The following is a 27,719-nucleotide window of genomic DNA, read 5'->3' as shown; positions in this document are numbered from 1 at the left end:
TAACTCTAATTGGCAACTGGGTGGCGCTATAACAACAGAAAAATGCTTCAAAATGGCTAAAATGCGACCGATCGCTGTGGCTCCCCCTGTGGACCAATGTTGGTTTGTTTCTAATGTTTGGTATGACTAAGTCATGGTATGGTATGCTGTACATAATCACGGAAACTGTCATGTGGCCGATATTCATAGCTCATTTTAAAGCCAGTATTGACTGATACTGATGACGTGCCATTTCTATCGTGCATCCCTAAATAAAGCAGGTGAACATCAACGAAGTGCAGCAACAAACCTTTATTAAAACCTCCACTTTACTCTGCTTTTACTCCACTTAAACCGTATCAGTTATAGGGCCATACTCTAATGTGAACTGTTTACAGAAACATCACAACTATAAATATCATGTGTCCCACTTCAGGAGAGTGGAATACAACCAAAGTGGATGCAGACATGTTGCTCAGACACCACAGCAACACACAAGGAGCAAACATTAGCATATTGTTGTGGCATATTCACGTACTTAAAGCTGTAGATGGTGACTTTTACTGTCACTATATTCACACAGAACTACACGAGACAGATAATCTGTGAAAACTACAATCACCACCAGTCCAGTGTCTCTGACAGTCTCCATCCATGTCAGTGAAAACATGGATGCTTCACACACAGAAGATCTATACAATCAGCACAGTTTCAAGATTAGAGTCACCAATTCAGTATCTGACCAAATGTCTCCCCTTCTGTTCCTGAGATATGATGTTAAAACATGATGATGATGTCACAGTCAAGCTGACCTTTGACCTTTTGACCTTCATTATTTTATCCTGTTAGACATTTGTGTCAAGTTTTCTCATAATGAGCATATGAAGTCTTCAGTTGGGACCAACTGTCTCATTTTACACAGAGCTCCAGACTAACTTTCTTTAGTAGCAGCACTGTAGCGTCTAACTGAAAATTTTAGGAGCACGAGCCCTAAATTTAGGGGCAAAGCAGTTCTTTAGATGTTACTGAATCACTAGAATCAGTTCATTAAAAAGATTCGTTCAAAAGATCTGTTCACCGAATCGTTCAGTGCTTGGCAGGAGGCGCGTCTGTCCTGCACTGGTGAGTCTCATTACTGGCCAGCCTCACGTTTTAAGTTTGTTTATCTGGAAACTAAGTCTGTTAACTACATTAGCCGTTAGCTTGGAGAAAACGGTCCCTATGAAAGTGTATCGCTGAGAGGAAATGATTTGAATCACTCAGGGATCGGGGTTACGTCGTTCACCAAGTGATTCGTTCACTGAGTGATTCGTTCATCAAATGATTCGTTCACCGAGTGATTTGTTCACCAAGTGATTAGTCACGTGGTAGGCAGTCCCTCCCTGCACCCTGGCTGCCTCGCAACTCGCGAGTGATTCATCGTTCGCACAGACCAAATCAGCAGTTCCACTCCCGGCCTGCACGCTTGCTGCTGAGCTCAAGTGAACTGAGAAATGAACGAATCATTTCCGGAAGTGATTCAGTTCAGTACGTTCACTCAACAGATTTGGTCTTTTGAACGATTTGTTCGCGAACGACACACTAGGGCACACGTTAAATCGTCCTGCAACACAATTATTTGACCATTTTAACTGTATTATAAACTGTATGTAGTCGACTGCATATTAACACTGGACTGTTTTAATGATTTAAGTATTAAACATCAGAGACTTGTGGTCAGTGGGATGTGAAGCAGATGTGTACAGATGTGAAGCCCTGACTGTATTTGACTGATCTTTAATGAAAGCTGTTGTCTTGTATAAAATACGAAGCTTACAGTCAGACACTATTTAGTCTCTGTATTTGAGGCGACAGGTCAAACTGATATGATGCTGATTTACAGGAGAGTTCATGTCAAATGGAGGTTGAACCATGAACATAAATTACAGATCACCTGTGAAGCATTTTAATAAATGAATCTATCATAATTAAAGCAACTGGAGACTGAGAACAAACTGATATATGAGGCTGATCAAATTTTAATGATTGTAATGTATGTCAATGTCCTGTTTTTGAATGTGTGCAGCCTCCTGTATGAAATATAGAGATGAATACATACATTTTTGTTCAGTCACAAAAAAGGCTAAACATGTGATTTATATCTTGTTACCTGCAGGAACAGATGAGGTCAGCACTGTTCATCAACTTATATGACACATATGAATATGACAGCAGCAATAGTTGAATGTTTCCGCGGCAACAAGTAAAGTCTCGAGGGCTGTCTATCAGCTGCTTGCAGTCTCAGCCCTCGCAGACTTTACGTGATGACAGTAAATACGTCACACTACGTACAGCTGAGGTCCACGAGGGCTCAGTCTGCAGGTCCAGAGGGTTGACATTTGGATTCAGACCAAGACTTGACAGCAGCTTGTTGTCTCCGCCTCCTGCTGCAGCCGCCTGCTCTCGTCCAGGCGAGGCACAGTTCATCTCTAAGAAGCCTACTGATGAGTGTAGATGACGTGATCCTCGCAGCTAACTAATCATCACTCCTGGACTCTCCTCCTCTCACACACATCAGCCTACACTGGCTGCCTCGCTCCCTCAGTTGACAACATGGAGAAAGAAAAAAAAGTCTGCAAATTTGTGGGTCGCACACGAGCGAGTAGTGGGGCGGGCAGGAGGGGTGGTGGATGGGTCGAACCAACACCAACTTTCACCCGAGGGGGGTGTTATTGAAGGAAAAAAAAAAAGTACATTTGCGGTGTTCTAACGACGTAGTGCTTTTATTTTGAAAGAGACTGTATGCAAACTGTACATTTCCTATGAAAACAGAAGTGTATTTTGAAAACAGACAATGCATGTAACAGGCTGAAGTTGACACGGCGTCCCAGAACGTCAACAACCAACACACCCAGGGTACCTTGGACGTCATGTGTGGACGTGGAAAGTCCATGACCAAACGTGGACATGTGACGAGGTCACAGTGAGGATGATGATGACATCAGCAGGAGGAGAGCTAGGTATCATTCCCTCTAAGCAGCCGGTGGCAGCAACCAACAGCTCACGCAGGATGTGCTGATTGTGAAGCGTTCAAGCTCTATTCTGTAAAAATTCTTTTTTATTCATTTGTCTTTTATAATGTAGATTTCTGTGTTTCCCTGGAAACAAAAGAAGAATAAATAACAACAGAAAAACAAAAGATGCACCAATATAAAAACATCTGTCAGTTAATTTGTGCATTCAACTATTATTTTACAGTCAGTCATAAATTGTTTTATTGTTTATCCTTCTGAAGAAGTTCATTTGTAATTCTTTTTTTAATTAATTATTGATTTATATGATTATTAGAACACATGTACAACTTGTTATTAAAAGCAAATGAGCTCATATTTTTATCTTATTTTCTTTTTAGCTTGGTTGTTTATTTGTATTTTGATAGTAAACATGCAGCACTTTGATTGTTGAGCTGCAGCAGGGGACCACGAGAGGCTTCCCCCAAAATAACTACGGATGGAGTTGAACAGCATTTTGTCAGATTAAAATCCATTTATGAGACATGAGTCCTTTCAGATCCCTTATCGAACATGATTCAGTTTTACCTTTCAACATATGAGAAGCAGAAACTCTACAGTTCTTATTTAAAGCTCACAACCTGTAGCCCCGACCTGAAAACGAGACGTGCCGCAGAATATATATGACATATGAATATTTTAAATGTATGTGACACATCCAGTGAACAGCTGCAGCCTTCTGTGCTTCACCAGCTCCTCACTGCAAATCCTGAAGCTCCTGATTCAAATTCACTGAAAGATACGACTCAAAGCTGACGTGAGGTGATCAGCTGATCACTACAGAGACCACCCTGTTGGTGCTTGTTGATTGATGCAGTGTTTTTTCGTCTGAATACAGACACCAGCTGCAGAGTCACACTTTTCATTTCAGTCTAAACATTACCAACACTAGTGAGCTACTGAGGAGACGCTCCAATCTGCTGATGTCTGACATTTAAACCAGCGACAGCCTCCTGTGTGGTCTCCATTGCTCTTTGCTAATAAAAAAGGAGTCAGGTGAGATAAAAGATTTTGCTGTGGATTATGTTGCTGACTACGAAACGAATCTAAAGTGGAGGTGGTGACTGAAACCCATCCCTAGATATCACTTATTCAGAGATAGTAGAAAACTTTGCCTTCTGTCACACTGCAATATCACAAACACTAAATTATCTGAGGTGAAAAAGAAGCTAATTTACTGATAACCTGTCACACACCTGAAGCCCTGATCGTGACCGCCTGATCCATAAGACATGATGCTTTAGGAATGACAATAACCATCATCATCCTCACTGTGACCTCGTCACGTGTCCACGTTTGGTCATGTACTTTCCACGTCCACATATGACGTCCAAGGTACCCTGGGTGTGTTGGTTGTTGACGTTCTGGGACGCCGTGTCAACTTCAGCCTGTTACATGCATTGTCTGTTTTCAAAACACACTTCTGTTTTCACAGGAAATGTACAGTTTGATACAGTCTCTTTCAAAATTAAAGCGCTACATCGGTACAACACCGCAGACTGACGTTTGGTTTGGGTAAAAAGAATAGGGTTTGGCCTCCCGGGTGAAAGCCGGTGGTTGTTGGACCGATCCACCACCCCTCCAGCCTGCCCTAGTCAGACTTTTGCCACCTTAAGTTTTGTTGTTGCACCCCGTGTTTCCCCCTGACGCCGCTGGGCATCGTCAAACAGTAACAGAGACTGGCTGCGTATGATGCCGACGTGAAAGGACGGCTTTTTTTACTGTTATTGACCAAGCACTGGTTTTCGACGTCTTCAGAGTGAGAACAGGTTACAATAGGCCCTTTTACACTGTCTCTACAAGGTGTGAACACCATTATTCCACCTCGCCATGCTGTGTAAAAGTTACAATCGTAGAATAGGTGGACAGAATTGTCTCACCTTGAAACCGGCATCAAAGGTAGTAACAGCGCCGCAATGACGTCTGTGTAAATGGGACAGCTGGGTCATGGGCGGCAGCTGTGATCTTTTGGCTTTGTGTCATGTGTGCAACCTACCCCCAGGAGGTTTTAAAAGAAGCTGATAGCAGTTAGTGGCTAACTCAAAGGAGAAGTGCAGCGGCTGAAATGAGGTCCAGGAGCTCGTTAACACATTGTTGTTGTTTACAAAGTGCTGCCAACGCTTGAGTTATATTACACACTAGAGGCTGACACTGTTATGTTACATGTCACGCCCGCCATGCATCTTTTGCTTCCATGATGCCAGCATGTTGTCTGAAATCACACACTGGGACGACATGATGCAGCTATTGTTTGGGTCTATGTAAAAATGCAAAGGAGGCATGAAGGAGGGACTTCATAGCGACTCTATCGATCTGGGTGTAAAAAGACAACAGCCTGTGTGTCCAGTCTTCCCTGATCACGTTACACATCACGCAGGTCATGAATAAACACAAGCTGTGATTTGTCGAGGTCCAACATGTAGTCTGACGTCACTCTGCTCAGTCACAGCAGGACCATGATCACCTACTCTGAATGAGAGGCCGCCTCTAAAGACGTAAATGTTGTGTATCAGACAGTCAGCCATAATATAATCAACACAAGAGCTCAGTGAGTAAACAGTCCTTAGGTAACAACAGCCAGCGTTAACCTTTTCTGCACAAGCACCCTACGCTTTGTCCTTTATCTGGCTAATGGCCGTGTCCCTCCCTACAATTATACATGTGATTTAATCTTTTGTTTTCCCCCAGTTTTAGATAACAGTTGTTCAGCCCTCCTCATGCTTCCATTTGTTCCACTTTGGAGGAAAAGCAGCCCGAGGCTTCACAGTGGAGCCTCGCTTCACTTCACCACTCAGTCCTAACTAAAGTAGAGCAGCCAGCCCATTACAGAGAACACACCGATTAGATCTGCAGCTGCTCCTCAAAGCCACATATGGAATATCAATCTAACAAAACCAGCTCGTAATTGATTACCAGTAACAGTCAGTCACTTTGCACTTTGATTGCCTACATTTATAACTTGAAAAATCCAGTCAATCCAGCGGATTAAAGGTGCAGCATGTGATTCTGATTCTCTTCTTTAGATCGTTAAATATTGACAACCTTTTGTTGGTAGTTGGACCAAACCACAAACCCAGAGTGTCAATTTTTGATGACATAAAAATGAGACTGCGTCGGTATTAACTCTTCTCATACCCAGGTCATTAAACAACATTGCTTAGTCACGCCCCTCAGAGCTCATACCGACGCCGAAGGCTACCATTAGCATCATCATGTGACGCACAGCGGTGACACACCTTGCAACCTTGACACACCTTTTGGAGCTGGACTGTTAATAAGGTGTGCCAGAGTCCTGCAGCAGGTCAGATATTTGTGGCTGTGACAGGAGTGTTTGGACCCAACTCTCTCCCTCTTTACTGGTAGAGGTGGAAGGGGTGTTCAGTTTCACTTTCCAGGCTGTTTTCACAAATTTTCGTATGTTTTCCAAAGAAAAGCAATGCACCCAAATTTGTACATATCCCACGTGTTTTGAAAGGCTGCGATCATGTGACCAAGTGCTGATGGCAGTAAACAAGGAAGCAGTCCTGAGTACTTGTAAGGAGGCAGACTGGGGTGGTGGATGGGTCACAAAAATACAGACTTTCCCCTGGAGTCACATGTTTGGATCCACGTGAACTTTGAGTGGACTTTAGCCCCGTTTCCACCAAGGATATCATACGAACCGCTCTATGAGAATACGTTGCACAATTTATGTTCTGTTTGTTTTGCCCTGACCAATCAGCAGTGACTGACACATCTGTCTCGTCACATAGTAACAGCAGTTAATGTTTTTTGCATCAAGCGAACAAAGAGTCGTCATCTCTCCAGGTTCATTTACAACAACCACACTTGTCGTCAGTATGTGGGGATGGATCCAGCAGTAGAAGAAAGGAAGACATCCCCGACCACAAGGCTTCAATTGATTGACTGTTCTTCCAACCAAAGGAAACAGCCAGTAATGTGACGCTGTGACATGCAAAAAACTTGATCTAACATCTGTGATGTATCCAGCTTGGCACTTAGTAACATAAATTTGCCTGAAAACAAAACAAACATGAACACCAGATATCAGCCAAGGTCTGTAGCTCCTGATTAAACCCAAACTCTCATTTCAACGCACAGTATTTTTTAACCCTAATTACATTTAGGTGTGGTGTTCGATCTGCTTCTTTCTGACTCTAAAGCGATCACATCAAAAATTCATATGGCAGGTGAAGAGCTGTGAGTCCTGACTGCAGCGGTAAATCTCTCTGGGGAGGTGGACATAATGATTGGCACGCTCTGATCTCCCCTCCACATCTACTGTGGGACATTGCAGTCACGGATGACAGGAGAGCAGGATGGGATTGAGCTGAACGGGCCACCACCTCAGCTCTCTGCATACCAGCCACGGACAGACAGACACACACACACACACACTGGGAATGAGCCTGAGTGGGCCTAATTATATGCACAAGCGCTGTAGTTCACTGAGTAGAATTAACTTCCAGCACTGGCCTAGTTTAAATGCTCACTGCTGTTTGTAAAAATAGAGAGCTAAAAGATCCTTCAGCGAACAGGAGCTGTAGCTCCTGAAAAGCTCAAGGCTGACATCCCTTGTTCGGGCACATTAATTGTAGTGAGAGTGCACTGAGATGTAAATGAAAGGTTCCATAAAAACAAAACAAAATCGAGGGAATCCCCTCTCCCAATCACTGCTGGGAGATGAATCCATGGGAATGATGCAGCCATCCCAACAGCATCCATCACACAGTATTAGATTCAGCTCTATAATATATGATGCCAGTTTGATTGGAGAGCCACAGGCTAGTGGTGAATTAGAGCATGCATAAAGAGCACAGCAGGGGAACAAGTGACAGTCACCACAAGCTGCATGCGATCTGTACTTAAATGTTTGAAATCAGCAGCCCATTGCAATTCTTTTCTGACGAACCTTTCAACCCGATATTAAAAATAAACTGCAGAAAAATCATCAGAGGACTCTGACTGACTGGCCTCATCATAGGAGGCAGTGTTGCCACCAAGGAGTCCATCATGGCTGCACTGTCCTGTCAGCACAGACTCATATTTCAAGCCACCTGACAGTGTGAGTCTGTCTTTCTGTGTGTGGAGGTGTTTGCATGATGCCTTGTGCTGCACACATATCTTCATACTATCACTCTGCTTATTTACTGTTGGTGTGTAAAATCATGTGTTCATGCTGCAGCCATTTCCAGCAGAAACACACTGGATTGTAAGTATGATGGGAAACTGAATCTCAGACCGTAAGGGCTAATAAAAATAATTTAAAACAATAAGACATAAAAAAGTGCCCGTGTGTCCCTTTGCTCTACCTCCACTGCCTCGAGACAAACATATCTTAGCCTACACTGCAAATTATATCCAGAATATTTCACAAAAAATTACATTATTAGCATTAATTGTGATACTTAACCAAATTCAGAATTTTATTGCGAAATTCATGCAGGTAAATACAGTAATTTTACTGCTAAATCACAGACTGTGAGATTACAGTGAAATACAGTAATTCTACAGGAGCATACTGCTAAACCACAGTAATCAAATGTACATAAACTGTGACGTTACAGTTAAATTCAGTAATTTACAGGAACATACTGTTATATCACAGTAATGTAACGCGCTTTAACTGTAAGGTTACAATTAAAAACAGTAATTTTACAGGAGCATGCTGCTAAATCACAGTGAGATCACAGTATCCAGCTGCCATTTCACAACAGTTTACTGTAAAAATGACACAGTAACTTACTGTGAAAGTGATGCAACTAGTAGCCAGTAATTTACTGTAAATGTACAGTCAAATATTTTACAGCATACATGTGACTGTTGACAGCCAATATCAGGTTTTGGGACATGTAATTAGGGTTGCAGCCGTATACCGGTTTTACGATGATATGAAAATTGAAGGTTATCATATATCGTACATTTGCATATCTACGATATTGGAGAATAAAATGCAACCAGACGGAGAATCTTCCCTTTATTTTTGTCATTTTAAAAAGGGAGACTTTTTGTACACATTCCCATAACCCTTCGAATCCTGGATAGACATCAGTTTTCTTGTGCTGCATTCCTTTCAAAAGCATTTAAACCTGTGTAACCTGAGCTTTGATTTGATTTCTTTCAGAAAATATTCAAAAAAGCCGAAAAGCAACTTGACAAGAAATGTCCTGAAAATTTCAGGAAAATAGTAAAAACTGTCATGAAACAGGGAAAATCAGAAAAAGTATGCTAAAAATTTTTAAAAAGAAAAAAAAAGAAAAAAAAATTGCACAGAAATTTTTATTTTAAATTATTATAATAATATTTAAAAAATGATGTTATACACAAAAAATCATAGATATAATTATAAAATATTGATTATAATATATACATTATATATAGAATTATATATATTTAATAGGGGTGGGAATCACCAGAGGATCCACAATACGATATCACGATGTTTAAGTCACAAAACAATATTACTACGATTTTAAATATGTTGTGATATGCTGAGTATTGCAATAAAATTGTGATTCATTACTTTACTTTTTAACATTAATAATTTATATTAAAAAAACGATACTTGGCTGTGCGTGATGATATGATACTGCCACACAAAAATATCGCGATATTATGCTGTAACAATTTTTCCCCCATCCCTAACGTTTAGCTTTTTTTCTTCAGGTCATTTCTTAGTTTGTTTTTGCGTTTTAACTAATTTCTTGCTAATTCTGGGGTCATTTCTTGTGAAGCTGCTCGCTGCCTTCCTCTTGTGTTCTTGACAGTCATTAGGCCAATTCGCTCAGGCTTTAAAGGGTTTAGGGTCATTCTGACTGATGATTATGATTCATTAATGCCGCCATAGAGACTGTAAAAACCTGCTGTTGCAGCCTTACAGATGCAAACAAGAGCAACATATCAGAAACACACAAAGCAGCAGTGTGTGTGTGCAGGTAGCAGATGAATGATGTGATCATGTAGCTTACAGTCGGATGAATGCACACTGTGTATATTTGCACATTTCATGGTGAATATTGACTCAAATGTTGACAGGGTTATCTGACCTACATATCAGAAGCAGTCGAGTCATATGAAGCCCATGTTCATATGGACTGATGCACAGTATCGCTGCTGGATCTCTGGTGATAGTTACACACGAGCACATCACATTCATCCCCTCTGTATGGTCTGATGGGGACACAGAGAGCATGCAGCGTGAACCCACCTCCACGAAATAGAAGCAGGGCAGCAGGCTGACACTGTCTTTGGTCAGGATCCCCTTCTCTCTCGCAGACATGGTCAGGCCGCTAATTTATCCAAACAGATCCAAGATGTGACGAGGGAAGAATGGCTGAGCTCTCCGGGCGTCCTGCCGGGATCAGGAGCGCTCCATGCCGCCGTGAGGAGCAGGATGCTCGGGACAACAGCCGCTCAGTCTCCCGACACACAGACCTGCGCGGCCCCCTTTATTCCTCTGCTAGTGAGAAGCCCGGGGCTCGGCTGTGTGCATGTCTTCCGATGAGCTGTCAGGTAGAGAACGGAGCCACACCGACGGATGGAGGGAGGGAGGAGGAGAGGCAGCGCAGGCGCACTGGGGAGGAAGGTGGTTGACGGAATATGGATTTGACTGCTGACACTGACAATGGATGGATGAGGCTGATCCTGCCGGGAGAATGTCACTGTGCCACAGATAAATCCATCCTGTCAGCGCATGTTGGCACATGTTGGCGCACATGCAGCCATCATGGCATCCCTCTGACATGCTCTATGTTCACATGCCTCTGTCACGACCAAGCAGCCCGATGTGTGTTCACTACAGAGCTGCCATCAGTCGTTATTTGTGTGATTAATACAGGATCATATTTGGCACAAGCCTGCTGCTTATCTGGAGTGTACAGGTGTGATTAATCACATTTCACCCATAAAACTTTGATTTGGACCATAAATTACAGATTTAAAGATCTCTGTAGCCTCAAAAGGTTTTACATTTAACTAGTTAAAGTGTTTCTACCTGAGTCATCGTCTTGATTTCCTCATGGAAAAAAGGTCGTTGACAAAAAGCTACCAGTTGCGATACGTAAGGCTGTAGTCAACCAAAAAAATCTCAGCCGACTAAAGTCGCACACAATCTTCAACTAATCGATTAGTCGTGGGGGGAAAATGAACTGTACGTTACTTTTACTTGTGCGGTGGTGTGTCTGTGTCACTCTGCAGTTACTCCTCCAAAACACTAGTCAGTGGTGGAGGACTGTGTTAAGAGCTGTAAAGTTTAGTTCAAATCAAACTTTATTTATATAGTTGATTCAAAACACACATTAAACACACATTAAACACACACTAAACATGGCTGAATAGAGACAGTTTCAAACACAAGTACACAAATCAGCTTCACTATAACTCGCAGCAAATCAAAATTTATTTGATTCAAAACACACATTAAACACACGTTAAACACACATTAAACACACGTTAAACATGGCTTAATAGAGACAATTTCAAACACAAATCAGCTTCACTATAACTCGCAGCATTCACAGACAAACACTTGTCTTTATCTGGACACATTTTCCCCACCAATACAACATGCTAACGTTATTAGCACAAGCCTATGGCATTTTACATTGTATAAATTAGCCTAGCAGCTAGCGATCTTTTCCTTGTCTCATATAAAACCAGGGACAACAGCAACATGTAACAAAGGTAACGGCACATAATTTGGCTCCATTACAACTCACAACATTCAACGACAAAACAACTGTCTAATACTAAACACGTTTTCAAAGCAAATACAACATGCTAACGTTATTAGCGCCAGCCTGTGGTATTTTACATTAAGGTGACCAGATTTCTGAGATGAAAATCGGGGACATTTTCAGTGCAGCGGTGAAAAATCATTAAATATTATAATTATGAAATAAAAAATGGGGACAAGTACTTTTTTATGTATTTTGACCAGCTTTTATTACAAAAAAGGTTGCAATCAAACAAATGAGTGACATCACCAACCATCCACCCACGAGGTAGACAAAAATATCTTAATCTTATTAGACTGAGTTAGGATGGATTTTTTGGGTCCAAGGTTTCAACTCATAACTGAATACTGAACTGATATTTATGACACAAAAGGTGGCAATCAAAAAAAGGCATGACATCACCGTGATCCCCTCATTCATCCACCTCCGTAGCCTCCGCCTCAGGAGCTTGGGTAGAATAAGACCAGAGGAGAACATGAGAAAAACTGCAAGAACAGAGCCAATAGTAAGTGAATAGTTTCCTAAAGAAATAACATCAGTTTTGGTAATATACTTAAATAATTTAGTCATTGTGCTCTTTTTTATCTGCTCTAATTGCCTCTGTTTGAAATGTGCTACATCAGAGGTTCCTAAACCTTTCAGACCATGTATCACTATGTACCAAACCAAATTTCCAAAGTGCAACTTTCTACTGCAGATATGATTTTTTCATACAATAAAAATAACTGTATCCCCCATGCAACAACATCAGCTAAACAACATCAAGAAAATGCTACTTTATTAGAATCAAAGAATAGCCTACATTTATAAAGTGCACTCACAAAAGATAGAGATAATATTGTCATCTCATGGTAACCTAATATAACGAGTTACACCTTCACTAACAACAGTGACATACAAAACAGTGACATAGGGCATCATCTAATCAGATGGTCTGCATTTCATTGGTTACCCACACAGCAGTGACTGGTGCCAGCCCGACACAAAATACAGCAGTTAACACACACAACTATTAACAATTTACTTATTATTTATTTATTATTTTAACACAGTCTCAGGTCCCTATGCCTCCAGGAAAATCCTATGCTACCAAAGCAGTCTTCCACCACCTCCTTTTCTAAAACAGAGCCACATACAATGTCATCACCTGGTAATGTCACGCTAACGTTACAGCTTCACCAATGACATATAAAAACAGTGACATAATGTTAACGTTCACTGACTTTTATAACGTTACGTTAGGTCTTCAGTTCAGATTAAACAGACGCACTGCATGTTACAATCATACTTAGCCTACTTTACCTCACTTCACACACACACACACACACACACACACACACACACACAGTCAAGTCTACTGTCAGCTCACACAAAATAAATAAGTTCATACACAACATACCATTTAACGCGGCCGCTGGTTTCCTCTTCTCTCCTTTTTGCCGCCTCCAGATTGTTGTTGATGCTGCTGCGTCTGGTCGTGCTTCCTGATAACATCTGTACATCATACGACGTCTTCTCTGGCGATGCGTTTACTGACTACCTTAATAACTGGTGTTTGAGTCTGCCCGTTTTTTCCAGGGACAGGTCACCCAAATCGGGGGCTGTCCCCGGAAATCGGGGATGTCTGCTCACCGTAATTTACACTGTATAAATTAGCCTAGGGTCTAGCAATCTTTCCCTCTTCTCATATAAAACCAGGGACAACACCAACATGTAACAAAGGTAATGGCACATAATTTGGCTCCATTACAGCTCACAACATTCACTGACAAAACAACTGTCTTACACTAAACATGTTTTCCAAACAAATACAACATGCTAACGTTATTAGCGCCAGCCTATGGCATTTTGAATTGTATAAATTAGCCTAGCAACGAGCAGAGATTTCCTCTGCTCATATAAAGCCAGGATAAATCCTGAAGTATAAATCCCTTAAGTATAAAACACACAAGACTTAAAATGCTATTTTAGTGGAGGCTTTACTGTCTTCACAATTTATTGTTTCTTATCTGTGAAATACAAGTAAATACAAGCTTCGTTTCCACTGAGGGAAATGGTGTCAGCTTACAGAAACAGACAGGAGGTCTGCGCCACTGCGACACCAAAGACGGTGGATAAACCAAGACGGTCCACTGCGAGTCAGTTTCCTGTATCAGTGTCACGTGGGGTTCATGCCCCTTTAGGAGACTAACAGCAGGTCCTGAGTCCATTGACTTCAGTGGGAGAAATAAACGTGATTACAGATTATGGCGGATTCTTTTGCCCCATAGTCACGGAAGCAGATATTGGACCCATTTATCACAAGCCACATACCTTCAGAACATTCTGACACCAAAATGGCAAATTTCAGACGGACAAATCAGGAGAAAATTTACTTTGTTCAAGACCTGTCTCTGTCTCAACAACACACTCTTGCGAGATCTGGCAACACATATCTCCTCTCTGGTGCTGAAATCAGTGCAGTTTCACCAAAGATGATGGATTACTAAAAATATTTTTTTTCCAGAGGATGTCTTAGTTCCAACATGATTGAGCTAACTGGAGTAGTTTCATGTCGTATCCGACAATGGAAGGCTTTTAACAGATGATGTCCTGATGTTAGCTGTCCCTGTCAGCTGTAGCAACTGATGCTTTCTAGACATCGTGATTTCCCAAAACTGAATAAATACCACACATAGCAACGCAAAACTGCTTTGCTAGCTCAATCATGTTGTAATTAAGATATCCGCTGGAAAAAAAAAATTTTCACGGACCGTTTATAAGATATCCGCTGGAAAAAAAAAATTTTCACGGACCGTTTATTGAGTTACTGAGTTGTTACAGACACCGCTAACAGCTAACGGTTAACCCAGCTAATCTACGATAACCAAGCGAGGTTGGGGGTACTCGTCTTTGATTGGCAGTTCCCCATTGTCTTTGATTGGGCTACGGGGGACAACGCCTACTTAGGAGACCGGAAATGTATACCTTTTCATATAATGGGGATATATTGTAGTAATCTAGTATCTTTGGCGACGCTGAGCGTGAGGGTGGGTGAGTTCAACTTTCTGTCAACAACAGGGGTGTTTTGAAAACACCCCCATTTTCACAGGTAATTTAGCCCGTCCCCCCGCCGCAGGAAATAATGGATTAATCCTGGAAGGCTGTTGATGTAGCACTTTTCTCCTTATGAAAGTAACACGGTGATTATTCAACCAATGAGAATTTGGTCAGACGAGAGCATAGCGACCAAATAATCGACTAGTCGAATAGGAGACTACAGCCCTCGTGATACGGTGCTAGTTGAGGTCAGACGCAACCTGCCACCTCGCTCTTGAAAGTTAGCATAGAAAAGGCACAAGAGTAGCGCCTAGCGTCTGACCTTGTGTTTTCCAGGTGGTTAAAGATACAGTATGTGTGCAGTTAGATAAAGGTCTGTTTTTCAAGTCATCATTTCAATTATTTTAATAAAAATAATGATAATAAACTCTACTGATATAGGACCTTTCCAAACACAGTTACAAAGTGCTGTCTATCTATCTATCTAGCTATCTAAATAAAAACATGTTGCAAATTTTGGAAGTAATTACATCCATCCTTTTTTTTAACTAAATTTTGAATTTTGGACTTTACAATACTCTTGTCTGGAAACAAGCATGTTTGGAATTAAAACCAATCAGAGATCAATAAAGTAGACAGACAGCTCAGATATGTTTTTAGGAGAGACTTAAACAACAACAGTGACTCAGACAGATAAATATATGATGAACTTTTCATTGTGAGTTTTTGGTCTGGCTACATTCCTGTTCCCTACAGAACCAGCTCCTGTTGTTAACCAGCACCTTAAAGACCATTTGGAACATCTTTTATTACATTGATCGTTTTGTCATTGATCAGTTTCATTGATCAGTTTCAGAGGTGTTTAAACCATAACTTTAACAGATACCAGTTTTTTTTTAGATATTTTTTTGGGCATTTTTTAACCTTTAATGAATAGGACAGACAAGTGTGAAAGGGGGAGAGAGAGAGAGAGAGGGAGTGACATACAGCAAAGGGCCACAGGCTGGAGTCGAACCCGGGCCGCTGCGGCAACAGCCTTGTACATGGGGCGTCTGCTCTACCACTAAGCCACCAACGCCCCGACAGATACTGCTCTACCACTAAGCCACCAACGCCCCGACAGATACAAGTTCTTACACTTTTTACCTGAGCTGAGCAACAATTGCCTCCTCCTCTACCTCCTTTTTTTAAATGTGACTGACACTGACGGGTGAACCTGAGCACCAGGAGAAAACCCCACATAAATTGAGAAAGCTATGGGAGCTACTGGCGAGCCTGAGCTTAACAATCACCAGCCTCCATTTCTTCCTCCTCCTTCTCGTCTTCTCTTGTTTTTGCTGCCTTCTGCTGCATTTTGATCTTCATCTTCTGCAGCTGGGTTTCTCTGTCATCGGAAGACCTCCTTGGAAACAACAAGAAGCGTTTCCTCTTCTTGTTGATGTACAAACAGAGGTCCTCCAGTTCTGTCTTGTCAGCGACCAGCTGCGTAACCTCTGTTTCCAGGCTCTGCTGTTTCTCAGCCAGGTCCTCTGTAACCTTCTCCAGAGCGGCATATTTATCATGCCAGGCTGTCTGGCTCTGGAGGAGCTCGGCATCTTTAACTTTCAGCTCTTCTGCTGTTTTGGAGAGCTTGTGAATGAGGCTGTTGTTGTCCTCTGTGAGACGGATGATCTCAGCGTCTCTCTGGCTGATTTCTGGCTCCACTTTGACCCTAGATTGGGTCTGCTGTGCCTCCCAGCTCTGTTGACTTTCTTCCAGGTTTTGGCAGAAGTTGTCTCTCAGAGCGGTGAATTTATCCTCCCAGGCTGTCTGGCTCTGGAGGAGCTCAGCATCTTTAACTTTCAGCTCTTCTGCTATTTCGGAGAGCTTGTGAATGAGGCAGTTGTTGTCCTCTGTGAGACGGAGCATCTCAGCGTCTCTCTGGCTGATTTCGGCCTCCACTTTCACCCTAGATTGGGTCTGCTCTGCCACCCAGCTCTGCTGTTTTTGTAATTTGTAATTTGTGATTTGCAGGTCTTTGCAGAAGTTGTCTCTCAGAGTCTGGAATTTATCCTGCCAGGCTGTCTGGCTCTGGAGGAGCTCAGCATCTCTTGAGGTCACCTCTTGTGTTGTCTCGGCGAGTTTTTTAAGGAGACAGTTGTCCTCAGTGAGACGGATGATCTCAAGGTCTCTCTGGTGGAGTTGCTCCTCCATCAGAGAGACCTTGATGGTCAATTCCTTCTCCTGCATCTCCCATCTTTGGTTATTTGCCTCCATGTCTGTTGCAGACTTCTGACTCAGAGCCTTGTATTTCACCTGCCAGACGTCCTCGCTCTGCTGGAGAGCAGCATCTTTGCTGCTCATCGCTGTGTGTGCCTCTGCCAGCGTCAGAAGGAGACTGTGTTTCTCGTCGCGGAGTTTCAGGAGGTCAGCGCCCATCTGATCCATCTGTTCTCTCATCTGGGCTTCCTTCTCCTGGTACTCACTCTGTACCTGGCTCTCAACCTCCTGCCTCAAAACCTGCTTGATCTGGTTTGGGGCAGTTTGTCTTTCGGCCTCATACCTTGCGACCTTCTTCTTGATAATGTGGCGCATCTTTTGGTGTTGCATGTCCTTCTGGTTTCCGCAAGAGGCATTGTTGTGCTGGTGGTTGTGGTAGTTTTGGGGAGGTCCATGACGGCCCCCGACTTCACCAGCTGGTCTTTAGTGCAACACACATCGCCGCCGTATGCTGCGCGTCAAAACGCCCGCCTCCATTATAATCTATGAACAAATCCACACCAGCCCACTGCTCTATTTCCAGCGCGGCCGGCGTTGCGAGAAAAGCCTTTTATGTACGTCTCGGTCGCCGTAGTATCAACTCCGGGTGTTCAAATTATTAATAAGACGATTTTCATAAGAAACTCACCCGTGAAATCCAAGTTGTTGTTGCCTCAAAGTTTTTCCTCTTCTTCTTCTGTTACAAGCAGTTGGCAACCGTTGGCAACTAGTGTAGGTACAGCCACCTGGCGGGCTGGGGTGGGAAATACACTTTCGACGGTGCCGGGTCATTATATGAAAACGTGCCAAGTACTGTTTTAAAACTATTTATGACCCTTTTTGGATTAAATAGATCCTTACCTATCAGAAATATGTGCTGTGCCATCTCAGGGTATCTTTTTTTTTTTTTTTTTCCACATTTAATCAACATGCATATGTGTGTTTTGTCAACCCTGTTATGATACACCAATTAGTGTTTGAAAATATTTTAAATGCATATTTACAACAAATCTGATATATTTTGAAGGATAAATCTTCCCTTGTTACACTGAGTGTGTTTGTACAATGGGAATATTGAGGTGTTTATCCATGGATGAATATGCTCATTTGCAATTGACACTTTCACAGCATCTTTCTTTTTCAGAACAGAATATAGAAACAAAACAATAATACCCACATTTAATTCTGTAGATTACTGGTTTCTTTTACTTAACATATAAAATGAGTTGATTTGACATTTGTCTTTTCATTTTTTGAATTATACTAGAATATCATACAAGTAACAGGGCTGACACCTCAGTAACAGGGTTGACAACAGTTACCATACTAATAGTTTAAGTTGCAGCTTTGGGTCTAATGAAGATAATGGGACATTCATAAACCTTTAATTCAACATGACTAATCAAAGAATATTTTGGAGACATATTTATTGAGAGGTTTTAGAATTTTTCAAAACATGAAGGATATTGAAAGGACAGTCACAATGAATTTGATCCATTAAACATGTTTGGCCTGCTCCGAAAGTTAGTGTCCTCTTCTTTTCATGATTTTTCTTAGAGTTATATAATGTTTGACAGAGGGGGACAAGCTTATTGTGTCAGCCCTATTTCCACAAAAGGACACATTAAAAAGATATTTGTTAAAATTTTTTAATGTACATAAATAACACGATATAAGCCTCTAATGAATGCACACCATGTGGTCTCATGACGTTCACCACATGGCTGCCAAGAACATTTTTCATCAACCCTGTTACCATTCTAGCATAACAGGGTTGACGTAACAGAGTTAACAAAAGTATGGTTTTGCGAGTACATGAAAATACACTTTCCTTACCAACAGTAGACATTATATACATGGTTTTACAAGTTTCATCGCTAGCTGAGAGGGAAATTGAAAAAAATTGTGCACTTAGTGACAAGTTTTTGAAATTTGGCATAGTGTAAGATATGGGTATAAGGTTTTCAAAAACCAAGTTGGGATAGCCACAAATTTCAGTGTGGCCCTCACCGGAGATCTGGATCTGCTCCAAATTGTAATGGGTTCCATGTTGGACCATGTTATACCTCGCCACCAAGTTTAACACTATGCCAAATTTCAAAAACTTGGTAAGGAAAGTATATTTTCATGTACTCGCAAAACCATACTTTTGTCAACCCTGTTACCATCAACCCTTTTACACTAGAATGGTAACAGGGTTGACAATAACAGGGTTGCTGAAAAATGTTCTTGGCAGCCATTACTAGCCATGTGGTGAAGGTCATGAGACCACATGGTGTGCATTCATTAGAGGCTTATATCATGTTATTTATGTACATTAAAAATTTCTAACAAATATCTTGTGGAAACAGGGCTGACACAATAAGCTTGTCCCCCTCTGTCAAATGATGCAACTTTCGGAGCAGTCCATTATCTCAGAAGGGGTGTGTTCATTAAAAGTAACAGGGTTGACGACTACTTGGCAACCCGACTAAATCGATGTTTTTTTACAACATTTTACAGATATTAAGAATAAAACCTATTCATGAATAATGAAAGGACACTTGAGGCTTTATATACAAGTTTATGTTTTTTTGGGCCTTAATAGCTAGTAAAAGTAGAACAATCATATTGAGCAACAGGCCATTTTTACAACTTTTGACTGATGCTTCGTACAAAAAGGTGTTTAAAACTCTTTGAAAACAAAATAAATAAACATTGTTTTAATTTTACAAGAGATATCATGGAAAATAAATTCTAAAATGATTATAGTGTATTTATTGTTTATTGACATTTATAGCACAGTTTTGTTTGAGAGACACAAAATGGCACGTTTTCGTATAATGACCCTGCCGCTGAGCGCCACCACCAATGTGTGTTGGGGGGCGGCACTTGACGGCCACAGTGCCGCGCCGGCGGCAGTGTGTGTTGCACTTTAGTCTGTAGTGGGGTCTCCTTTCCATCTTTCTTTGCAGTGATGGCCAACAGACTCCTCCTTCAGGTGCTCCAGCTTCCTCCCACAGTCCAAAGACATGCAGGTTAACTGGTGACTCTAAATTGTCCGTAGGTGTGAATGTGAGTGTGAATGGTTGTCTGTCTCTCTGTGTCAGCCCTGTGATAGTCTGGTGACCTGTCCAGGGTGAACCCTGCCTCTCACCCAGTGTCAGCTGGGATAGGCTCCATGGTATGATATGGAACATTCCACAGTGCTGATTGATTAGAGTTTATCTATAAGGTCGTAACATGAACTGATTTGAATCAGATCCCACACAAGTCTGCTAATACGTCTTAATATCAAACAAACAGAGACCATACGCTCAAATACTTATTACCATTTTTAACTGTCAACATTTCAGTGTGTGTGTGTGTGTGTGTGTGTGTGTATGTGTGTGTTGTTGTGGTGAAAGGAGGTGTCATCACAGAGCCTGTGGTGTGTGACAGTGTGAGCTCTAACATGTCAGCTTTGACACACTAGCTGCATGCCAAGGTTTCTTCCCACTGCTCCATCACTGCTGCTCTGGTAAATGGACACCACATGCACAGTCAGTGTGTGTGTGTGTGTGTGTGTGTGTGTGTAGGACTCTTGTTACTGCTGCTGGAACAGACACAGATAGGGGCAATGCTGCCTTTACTGTCCTCTCTAAACTACGAAATTGGACACTCGGATCTCTTTTATTTTGGGGAGTTCTCTGTTTTACCGCACTTCACTGATCACTTGAAGGCAGCATTCACCTCAGCACACCACAGACTGACCTGAGCCGCGCATGCGCCCTAACAGCTGAAACTCCCGTGCATGCAGCACCGAGGATCCGGTGATTAAAACAAGGAAGATGCGGAAAAGTGTGAGGAGCTGAGCAGGAGTGTACGGGAGCCGGTGTGAGCGGATGCTGTGGCGGCTGCAGGCAGCGGTTAGTGTCGCAGAAGCTGCTGCGTGTTGTCGCTGAGGTTGAGCCGGCTCGGATCCCGGAGAGGCTGCACAAACTCCTGGAGCTGTCCAAGGTAAGTTAGGAGCCTCTCTCCCCGGTGTCCTTCAGCTGTGGAGCCGCTGGGCTGCACCGCGGAGCAGGAAGTGCAGCAGTGTGTGGGGCTGTCAGGGAGCTCCAGGAAACACTTGTGATGTGTGTCTTTGTGATCGTGGGGCTTCAGCAGGGACATGAAGTCATTCTCTACAAGTACAGTTTGACATGTACATGTGTGGTGAGCCAGCAGCAGCAGCAGCAGTCCCTGAACCTCCTGCTCAGTGAGTCACCCTGACACCAGGCACAGGACACATGCTGCATACAGGCACTGTGGCTACACTGTGGTTGATATTGTTTTCAATGTGATGCATGAAGGCCAGTTTAATCACCATGGACACACTCAGCCTGTGAGAGCAGCTGGAGCCTGTGATGTCTTCAGTGTCTCTGGGTGTCATGTGGAGATGCTCTCAGGTTGCATCATGGGAAGTTGGGATCCAGTGTTTCAGGAACTTGACTGATCCTAGGGACGCTGGGATATCTCAGCCTGTCAGCACGCTTTGAATTACACTGTTTTTATATCGTTATATCTCAGGTTGTCCGTCTGTACGTACCGGGGTCATCCCATGGGGTCGGTGCCTTTTGCGTCCCCAAGAAATAATCTGTCATAAATTGACTATAACAGCAAACAATTATGTAATTTAATAACACCCTCCTGAGACCCTGTGTCCTGGCTTTACTGCACCTTATACCTTATACTGAACTCAGACCTGTCGTCCTCGGTCGTGGACACTTTTTTGAGCCATCTAGTGGCCGTGAGAGCACAATACACTAATCCATGTAAAAACAAGATGGCAGCCATCTCTGCCAAGTCAGCCTGCATCTGATCCCCACACAAAAGTGGACAAAACCTGATCACATTTAATGGTTGCAACGTATTTACTCATGATTAATAATGTTTGTAGTTATGGCAACAAATTTGACCAATTTTAACAACACTAACAAGCTGAGACGTTGTTAATTAAAGGGGAACTAATGTTTTTTTCAACCTGGGCCCTATTTTCCCATCTACTTTTGTCTAAATGAGTGATAGGATGTTGAATATGTGACATTTCTCCAATACGACAAAAACACAGGGGACTTTAGTCGTGGATCAGCTTACAACTGAACATGTCGGCCACTTAGTAGAAAATACGGAGTTACATCTCGTGTATCGCCGTTCAGCCTGAAAATATGGAGATATGAATTTCTGTCCATATCGTTGAGCCCTAGTAGACACCTCTGCTGATAATTCAGCTCCTGGTTTAAGACCTTCTGAGGGAATTCTGACCAGGAGAAGTCACCTTTCAGATGCTACTAAATCCCCCATAAATCTTACTGCTCCTTTAATCAGTGACGTTGAATGCTGATGAATAGTTGTCTTAATTTGCATACTCCAGTTTCGCATTGATGTAAAGAGGGGCTCAGTGTTCTGGTCCCTGTGAGTTTTGTGTTGCTTACTGTCATTGTGCATCGTCAAAGTTTCAACCTTAAACTGAGTTGACGAGTAACAAGTGTAGAGTTGCCTGCAGTGGATGGGCCACGCTGCCTACAGTACACACAGCAAAGCTTTGCCCTTGTGCTGCCATCGCGGGTACTGCGTTAGCCATTATGGTTGAAGGTGGTACTTTTTCTTCTCTGCCTCAATCGGTCTCTTTCTGCCTGCACTTTCATCATCAGTGGCGTCTGAGTTAGAATCTCTCATTGTCTCCCCCTCCCCACCAGCCTCCTCCTCCCTCTCCTCATTTGTGCAGGCAGTCAGTAGGTGTGGGACGGGCAGGAGGAGAGGAGACGTTGCTCGTTGCACTGTGGGAGTTGAGTTGTAGATTGTGTCTATGGTTGTGCTGACGCTCTGCTCTCAGGGTTTGAAGCCTTAGAAAGCTGTCATTGCGTTCAGATGGTTTGTGTTGGCTCTTTCTGTTGAATCTAATTCAAAGAAGTTGTTTTCATTTACATATGCAATGATGTCACCAATATGCAAATGCACGCATGAGGTCATCAGGCGACTTTTGGAGCAAGTGCTAACTACCTTCATCGGAAAATAGTTGGCGACACTGTGGAGACAAACACAGACGGGAGCTGCTCTGTTCAGCTGTGTTAAGGCAAAAAGCTTAGGGTTAGTGGTAGCCAATCACAGCACAGTAGGGCGGGAATAAGCAAAACACTGTCGTTGAGTGCAGTGTTGCTAACGGTGCAACTTTCTCACTAGATCTGGCGACTCTTAAGACTCTTTTAGTCCATGGGCCAGGCAAGAATTTGGTTTCATCTCGAGTGGCAAAACCTCTCTGGTGCCAGTTTGTTTGTGGGCTCCATATATGTCATTTGAAACATGATAACCATTTCAAATGAGCAGCTTCACTAATTTTTTGGGACAATCGTCCATGTAACATCATCTGCACAGTAGGTTTGTGTGCAGTCTATTGTAAGATCCTATGTACCAATATATGCAATAATTAAGTTTGAATATAAACAGGGTCTATGAGTTTGTTCTGGGCTACTGTAGAAACATAGTGGTACAAAATGGCGGCTCTGTGGACAATAAGGGCTCAACCTAAGGTAACAAAAACATCACAATACTGTTTTTCATTATTCATGCATCTTGCAGCAGTTAGAAACATCAGTCTGTGGTGTTTTGCTGGTTATAAGCTGAACTATGTCACATATCTGACATACTGCTACGCTCAAATGTCTCACCTGGAGGTTGATCATCCTGGTGTTCATGCACACTCTGTAGAGGGTGTTTTTCGGTCCAGCTGGGCAGGAACAGTCCCTGTTGAGAGATTCTAGTACACCAGACAATCGAGGAGAGTGTAAACAGGTCAAGAACAACGTTTCTCAACGCGGAATTGCAAAGAGTTTATGGATTTCACATCTACAGTCCATAATATCATAAAGAGATTCAGAGAATCTGGAGAAATCTCTGCACGTGAGGGAAAAGGCTGAAAACCACTGAAGGATTGTGACCTTTGACCCCTGAGGCTGAGCTGCATTAATAACTGACATGACTGTATGGAGGATATTACCACATGAGCTCAGGAGCACTTTGGCTGTTTCGTGTTTGTTTCCTTATTTTAGAGAAGAAGTAGTAGAAGAAGAAGTTTCTGTTTAAATGTGAGGGCAATGAGTCGTCAGTGACATCCTTAGTACTTGTGTAAAGAGTGGTTATCAACTGGTGGGTTGTGGTCCAAAACGAGTCTGTACATGTGAACAGTAACATCTCCAGCGTCATCTCCCTGAACACCGGTTCCCCCCAGGGCTGTGTTCTCAGCCCCCTGCTGTTCACCCTGATGACACACAACTGTCGTCCCAGATTCAGAACCAACCACTTCTTGAAGTTTGCAGACGACACAGCCGTTGTGGGCCTCATCCAGGGTGACAACGAACTGGCCTACAGGGACGAGGTGAAACACCTGGTGAACTGGTGTAAAGTCAACAACCTGATCCTCAATGTTGACAAGACAAAGGAGATCATTGTTGACTTTAGGAAATCTCGGCCCAGTCATACACCACTCCTCATCAACGACACAGTGCAAATCACAGACAAACTAACCTGGTCCCTCAACACCACCTCCCTGGCGAAAAAGACACAGCAGCGCTTGCACTTCCTGCGCCGGATGAGGAGAGCCTCCCTCCCCCCTCCCATCCTGACTACATTCTACAGAGGCACCATCGAGAGTCTGCTGACCAGCTGCATCTCTGTCTGGTTTGGGGCCTGTAAGGCCTCTGACTGAAGTCTCTGCAGAGAGTGGTGAGGACAGCGGAGAGAATCATCGGGTCCCCGCTCCCCTCTATCCGGGACATTGGGCATAAGCACTGCCTGACCAGAGCCCAACACATCTCCTCTGACCTCACCCACCCCCACCATGGACTGTTTTCATCTCCTCTGACCTCACCCACCCCCACCATGGACTGTTTTCCATGCTGACCTCTGGCAGGAGGTTCTGCAGCATCCGCAGCAGGACGTCCAGATTCAGGGACAGTTTCTTCCCCCTTGGCCATAAGACTGTTGAACACTCACATAGAATAAAATAATCTATGGACTGTAACAGCTCAAGAAATATCATATAATTTATGCGTCCACTCCATTGTGAGCCAAGGCAACGAAATTTCGTTTAATATGTGCACCGATGGTGTATTTGTTGAATGACAATAAAGCAAGTCTAAGTCTAAGTGGGTTTCAGTTTCTCCCGAACGTGTCAAGTTTGTTAGAAACAAGCTTTAATTTGAAGTACAGTGGATTTCCGGCGCAAAGCTTTTATTTTGAAGTGCTGTTTCCTGCTTTAGAGTGAGTGACTAACAGACAGCTACTTGACAAAGACAGCGAACTAGCTCGATGGACACAAGTATGATGCTGAATATATTAAACTGTGTGGACCTTGAACTGTTGACTAAGGAGAGATCTGGACCTCATGTCTGGACCAGTTGGGAAGCACTGGTGTAAAGAATAAAGAAACAGAGCTGAGAGAGAAGTTCAAACCTCGCCTCGTCTCCACACACCTGACCGGTCACTGAGTGAAGTGGCCGTGACTGTTTGATCGCCTGTTTCACAAAGTTGCAGAACTTCTCGTGTGCAGTTGCTGCTGTTGAATGTGTGTGCTGCCGGTGGCTTCACACAGTCTTGAGTATATTTTAAAAGGCTCGTAGCTTAGTCGGGTTTGCCTCCAGCAAAGGCCCACATGGGGCACGACAGATGCTAAAAAGATGAGACAGTGTTCGAATAGAAGAACAGATCCACGCGGTGCTCCTGGAAGAAGAGTGCTGTCACTGATTTGCCGTGGTGCTGTGTAATGAAGGCCGGCAGACTGCTGCTCAGTTTGATAAAGGTCGCTGGAGTTCAAGCTGGGTGTTCATGCTGTGCTGGTATGTATTTTGTTTTAATCTGCAGGTTTGTAAGACCTGCAGACACCATGCACTGTTCCAAAGTAATCTCATCTTCATTAAAGTATCAAGTAATGATACACATAACACGGATGACACCGGGACATGACAATACAGTCTCACAAACAACATTTTAATCCAGCTTTTGGTGCTAGAATAATAAAATCAGTGGCTTTTCGTTCCACTAGATGGTGCTGATGTTTTGCTCCCTGGTGAGGTCAGCAGAGGTCTCAGTCAGCATCTGGCAGGAAGTTCATCAAAACAAAGATGGAGGCACCGGAGAAAGAAACAGAAATGCACCGTCTGCATTTAAATCAAACGTCTGGACTTATTTTGGATTTTTTAGCACAGAAGGAGGACTTGGATATGACACGTGATTTACAGCAGTGTCACAATTTTTGCACAAGCATGTGCAAAGATCTGCGTCCATACAATGCTGCTAAAAACACGTGAACCCAGGTATGTGACTCCGCCCCCATGTTTTTTCACCCTCACAGCCGTACCCAAGCTCTACAGAGAGGTGAAGCATAAAGCTGGGCAACCTTTGAGTACAGCAGGAAGGGTGGCGTTAACCTGGAGGAAACCCACGCTGACACAGGGAGAACATGCAAACTCCACACAGAAGGGCTCCCCTCACCCCAGGTTCAAAGCAGGAACCCTCTTGCTGTGAGGTGACAGTGCTAACCACTGCACCACCGTACCGCCCATAATAATAAATGGAGTAATGCAGTAATAATAAATAATAGAAAAACAACAGATCTGCAACATTTCAGGGCAGTGACGAACAGGTAGAGGCTTCGAAACTTCATTCATACTGTTGACATTTGAATTGTAAATCAGCATTCAGACCCTGCACAGCGTTTTTCTTTTTTTGCATGCCTGTTCATGCTGTTTAAACCCAGTATTTCTGCACAGTTGCAGATAAAGATCACGCCACACTAATATTATTAGTACATTTTAGTTTAAAACAAGCACAAAAACAGAATTCAATGATTTGTAAATTCTTGTCGACATATAGTGGAGTATATGAGCATTTAACACGTTAGAGTTGGAGTTTAAACATTGAATATATTTATTTTTCTTTCCGAACATTTGTAATAACATTTTAACTCCAGCGTATTGTGAAGTCCACAATTCAAAATTTATTTAAAAAAAGAAGAAGAAGATGGATGTAATGTTTTTATTTAGCAAAATATTCAGCTTCAGACAATTTTGTTGTCGTTTTGCCTCAAAAACAACATCTGGGAATTGGTATAATGAGGACTAGCAGCTTTACAGGAGCTCACAGACAATGATCATTAATGTGTCACAGTGATGGCTGACAGTGTTCCAGGAATATTAAACTTAACAACAAATTCAAGAACTTTTCAAGGACATTTTAGGCCAAATTCTGTAAAAAGAACCCAACACTGCATAGTTGGAGAAAGGGATCAAGGTTAATTAAAGCTGCAAGCAGCGTTGGGCGGGACCTCGCACTCGCGCCCATTTCGGCCCCCAGCTTATGTCGTCATTGTGAATTATTTAGAAACATCAAACATATTGCCACAAACATCAGAAAATCCTTACAGAGCTGAACGGTTTGATGTTTGAATGCTTTCTGTAGCTGTAGGTATGTAGAAGTGATGTCACAATATGCAAATTAGATGAGTGACTTTACTCCCATCAGATTCCTCTTCCTTTATTTTGAGGATGAGATGACAAAAACAGCACAAAACAAAATAAATCTACTGTGTAAATATGTTCAAAATGTTGTTTTACTGAGATGTATGAAATCCAATATGGCCGCCGCCTAATGATGCCACAATATGCAAATTAGATGAGTTAAT

At 42.7% G+C, this 27,719-nt stretch overlaps 2 protein-coding genes across 4 annotated transcripts in view; one reads left to right on the top strand and one right to left on the bottom strand.

The window, feature by feature from the left end:
• LOC126397364 (phospholipid phosphatase-related protein type 4) overlaps positions 1-10,539 on the bottom strand; it is a 43,025-nt gene extending 32,486 nt beyond the window's left edge. The window contains exon 1 of the mRNA XM_050056073.1: positions 10,237-10,539. Within this exon, the coding sequence (XP_049912030.1) occupies positions 10,237-10,308 (72 nt within the window). The 5' untranslated portion in view covers positions 10,309-10,539. The remainder of the gene's footprint in view (positions 1-10,236) is intronic.
• Positions 10,540-20,865: 10,326 nt separating this feature from the next.
• The window catches only part of plppr5b (phospholipid phosphatase related 5b), a 170,055-nt gene continuing 163,201 nt past the window's right edge, over positions 20,866-27,719 (top strand). For all 3 annotated transcript variants that reach the window (XM_050056097.1, XM_050056096.1, XM_050056092.1), the window contains exon 1: positions 20,866-21,019. The gene's annotated coding sequence lies outside the window, so the exon portion shown is untranslated. The remainder of the gene's footprint in view (positions 21,020-27,719) is intronic.

This window comes from Epinephelus moara, chromosome 11, assembly GCF_006386435.1.
Source record: "Epinephelus moara isolate mb chromosome 11, YSFRI_EMoa_1.0, whole genome shotgun sequence".
In the NCBI taxonomy this organism is placed as follows: domain Eukaryota; kingdom Metazoa; phylum Chordata; class Actinopteri; order Perciformes; family Serranidae; genus Epinephelus; species Epinephelus moara.
Note: the sequence above shows the minus strand (reverse complement) of the source record. Positions and strands in the feature narration are given on the sequence as shown.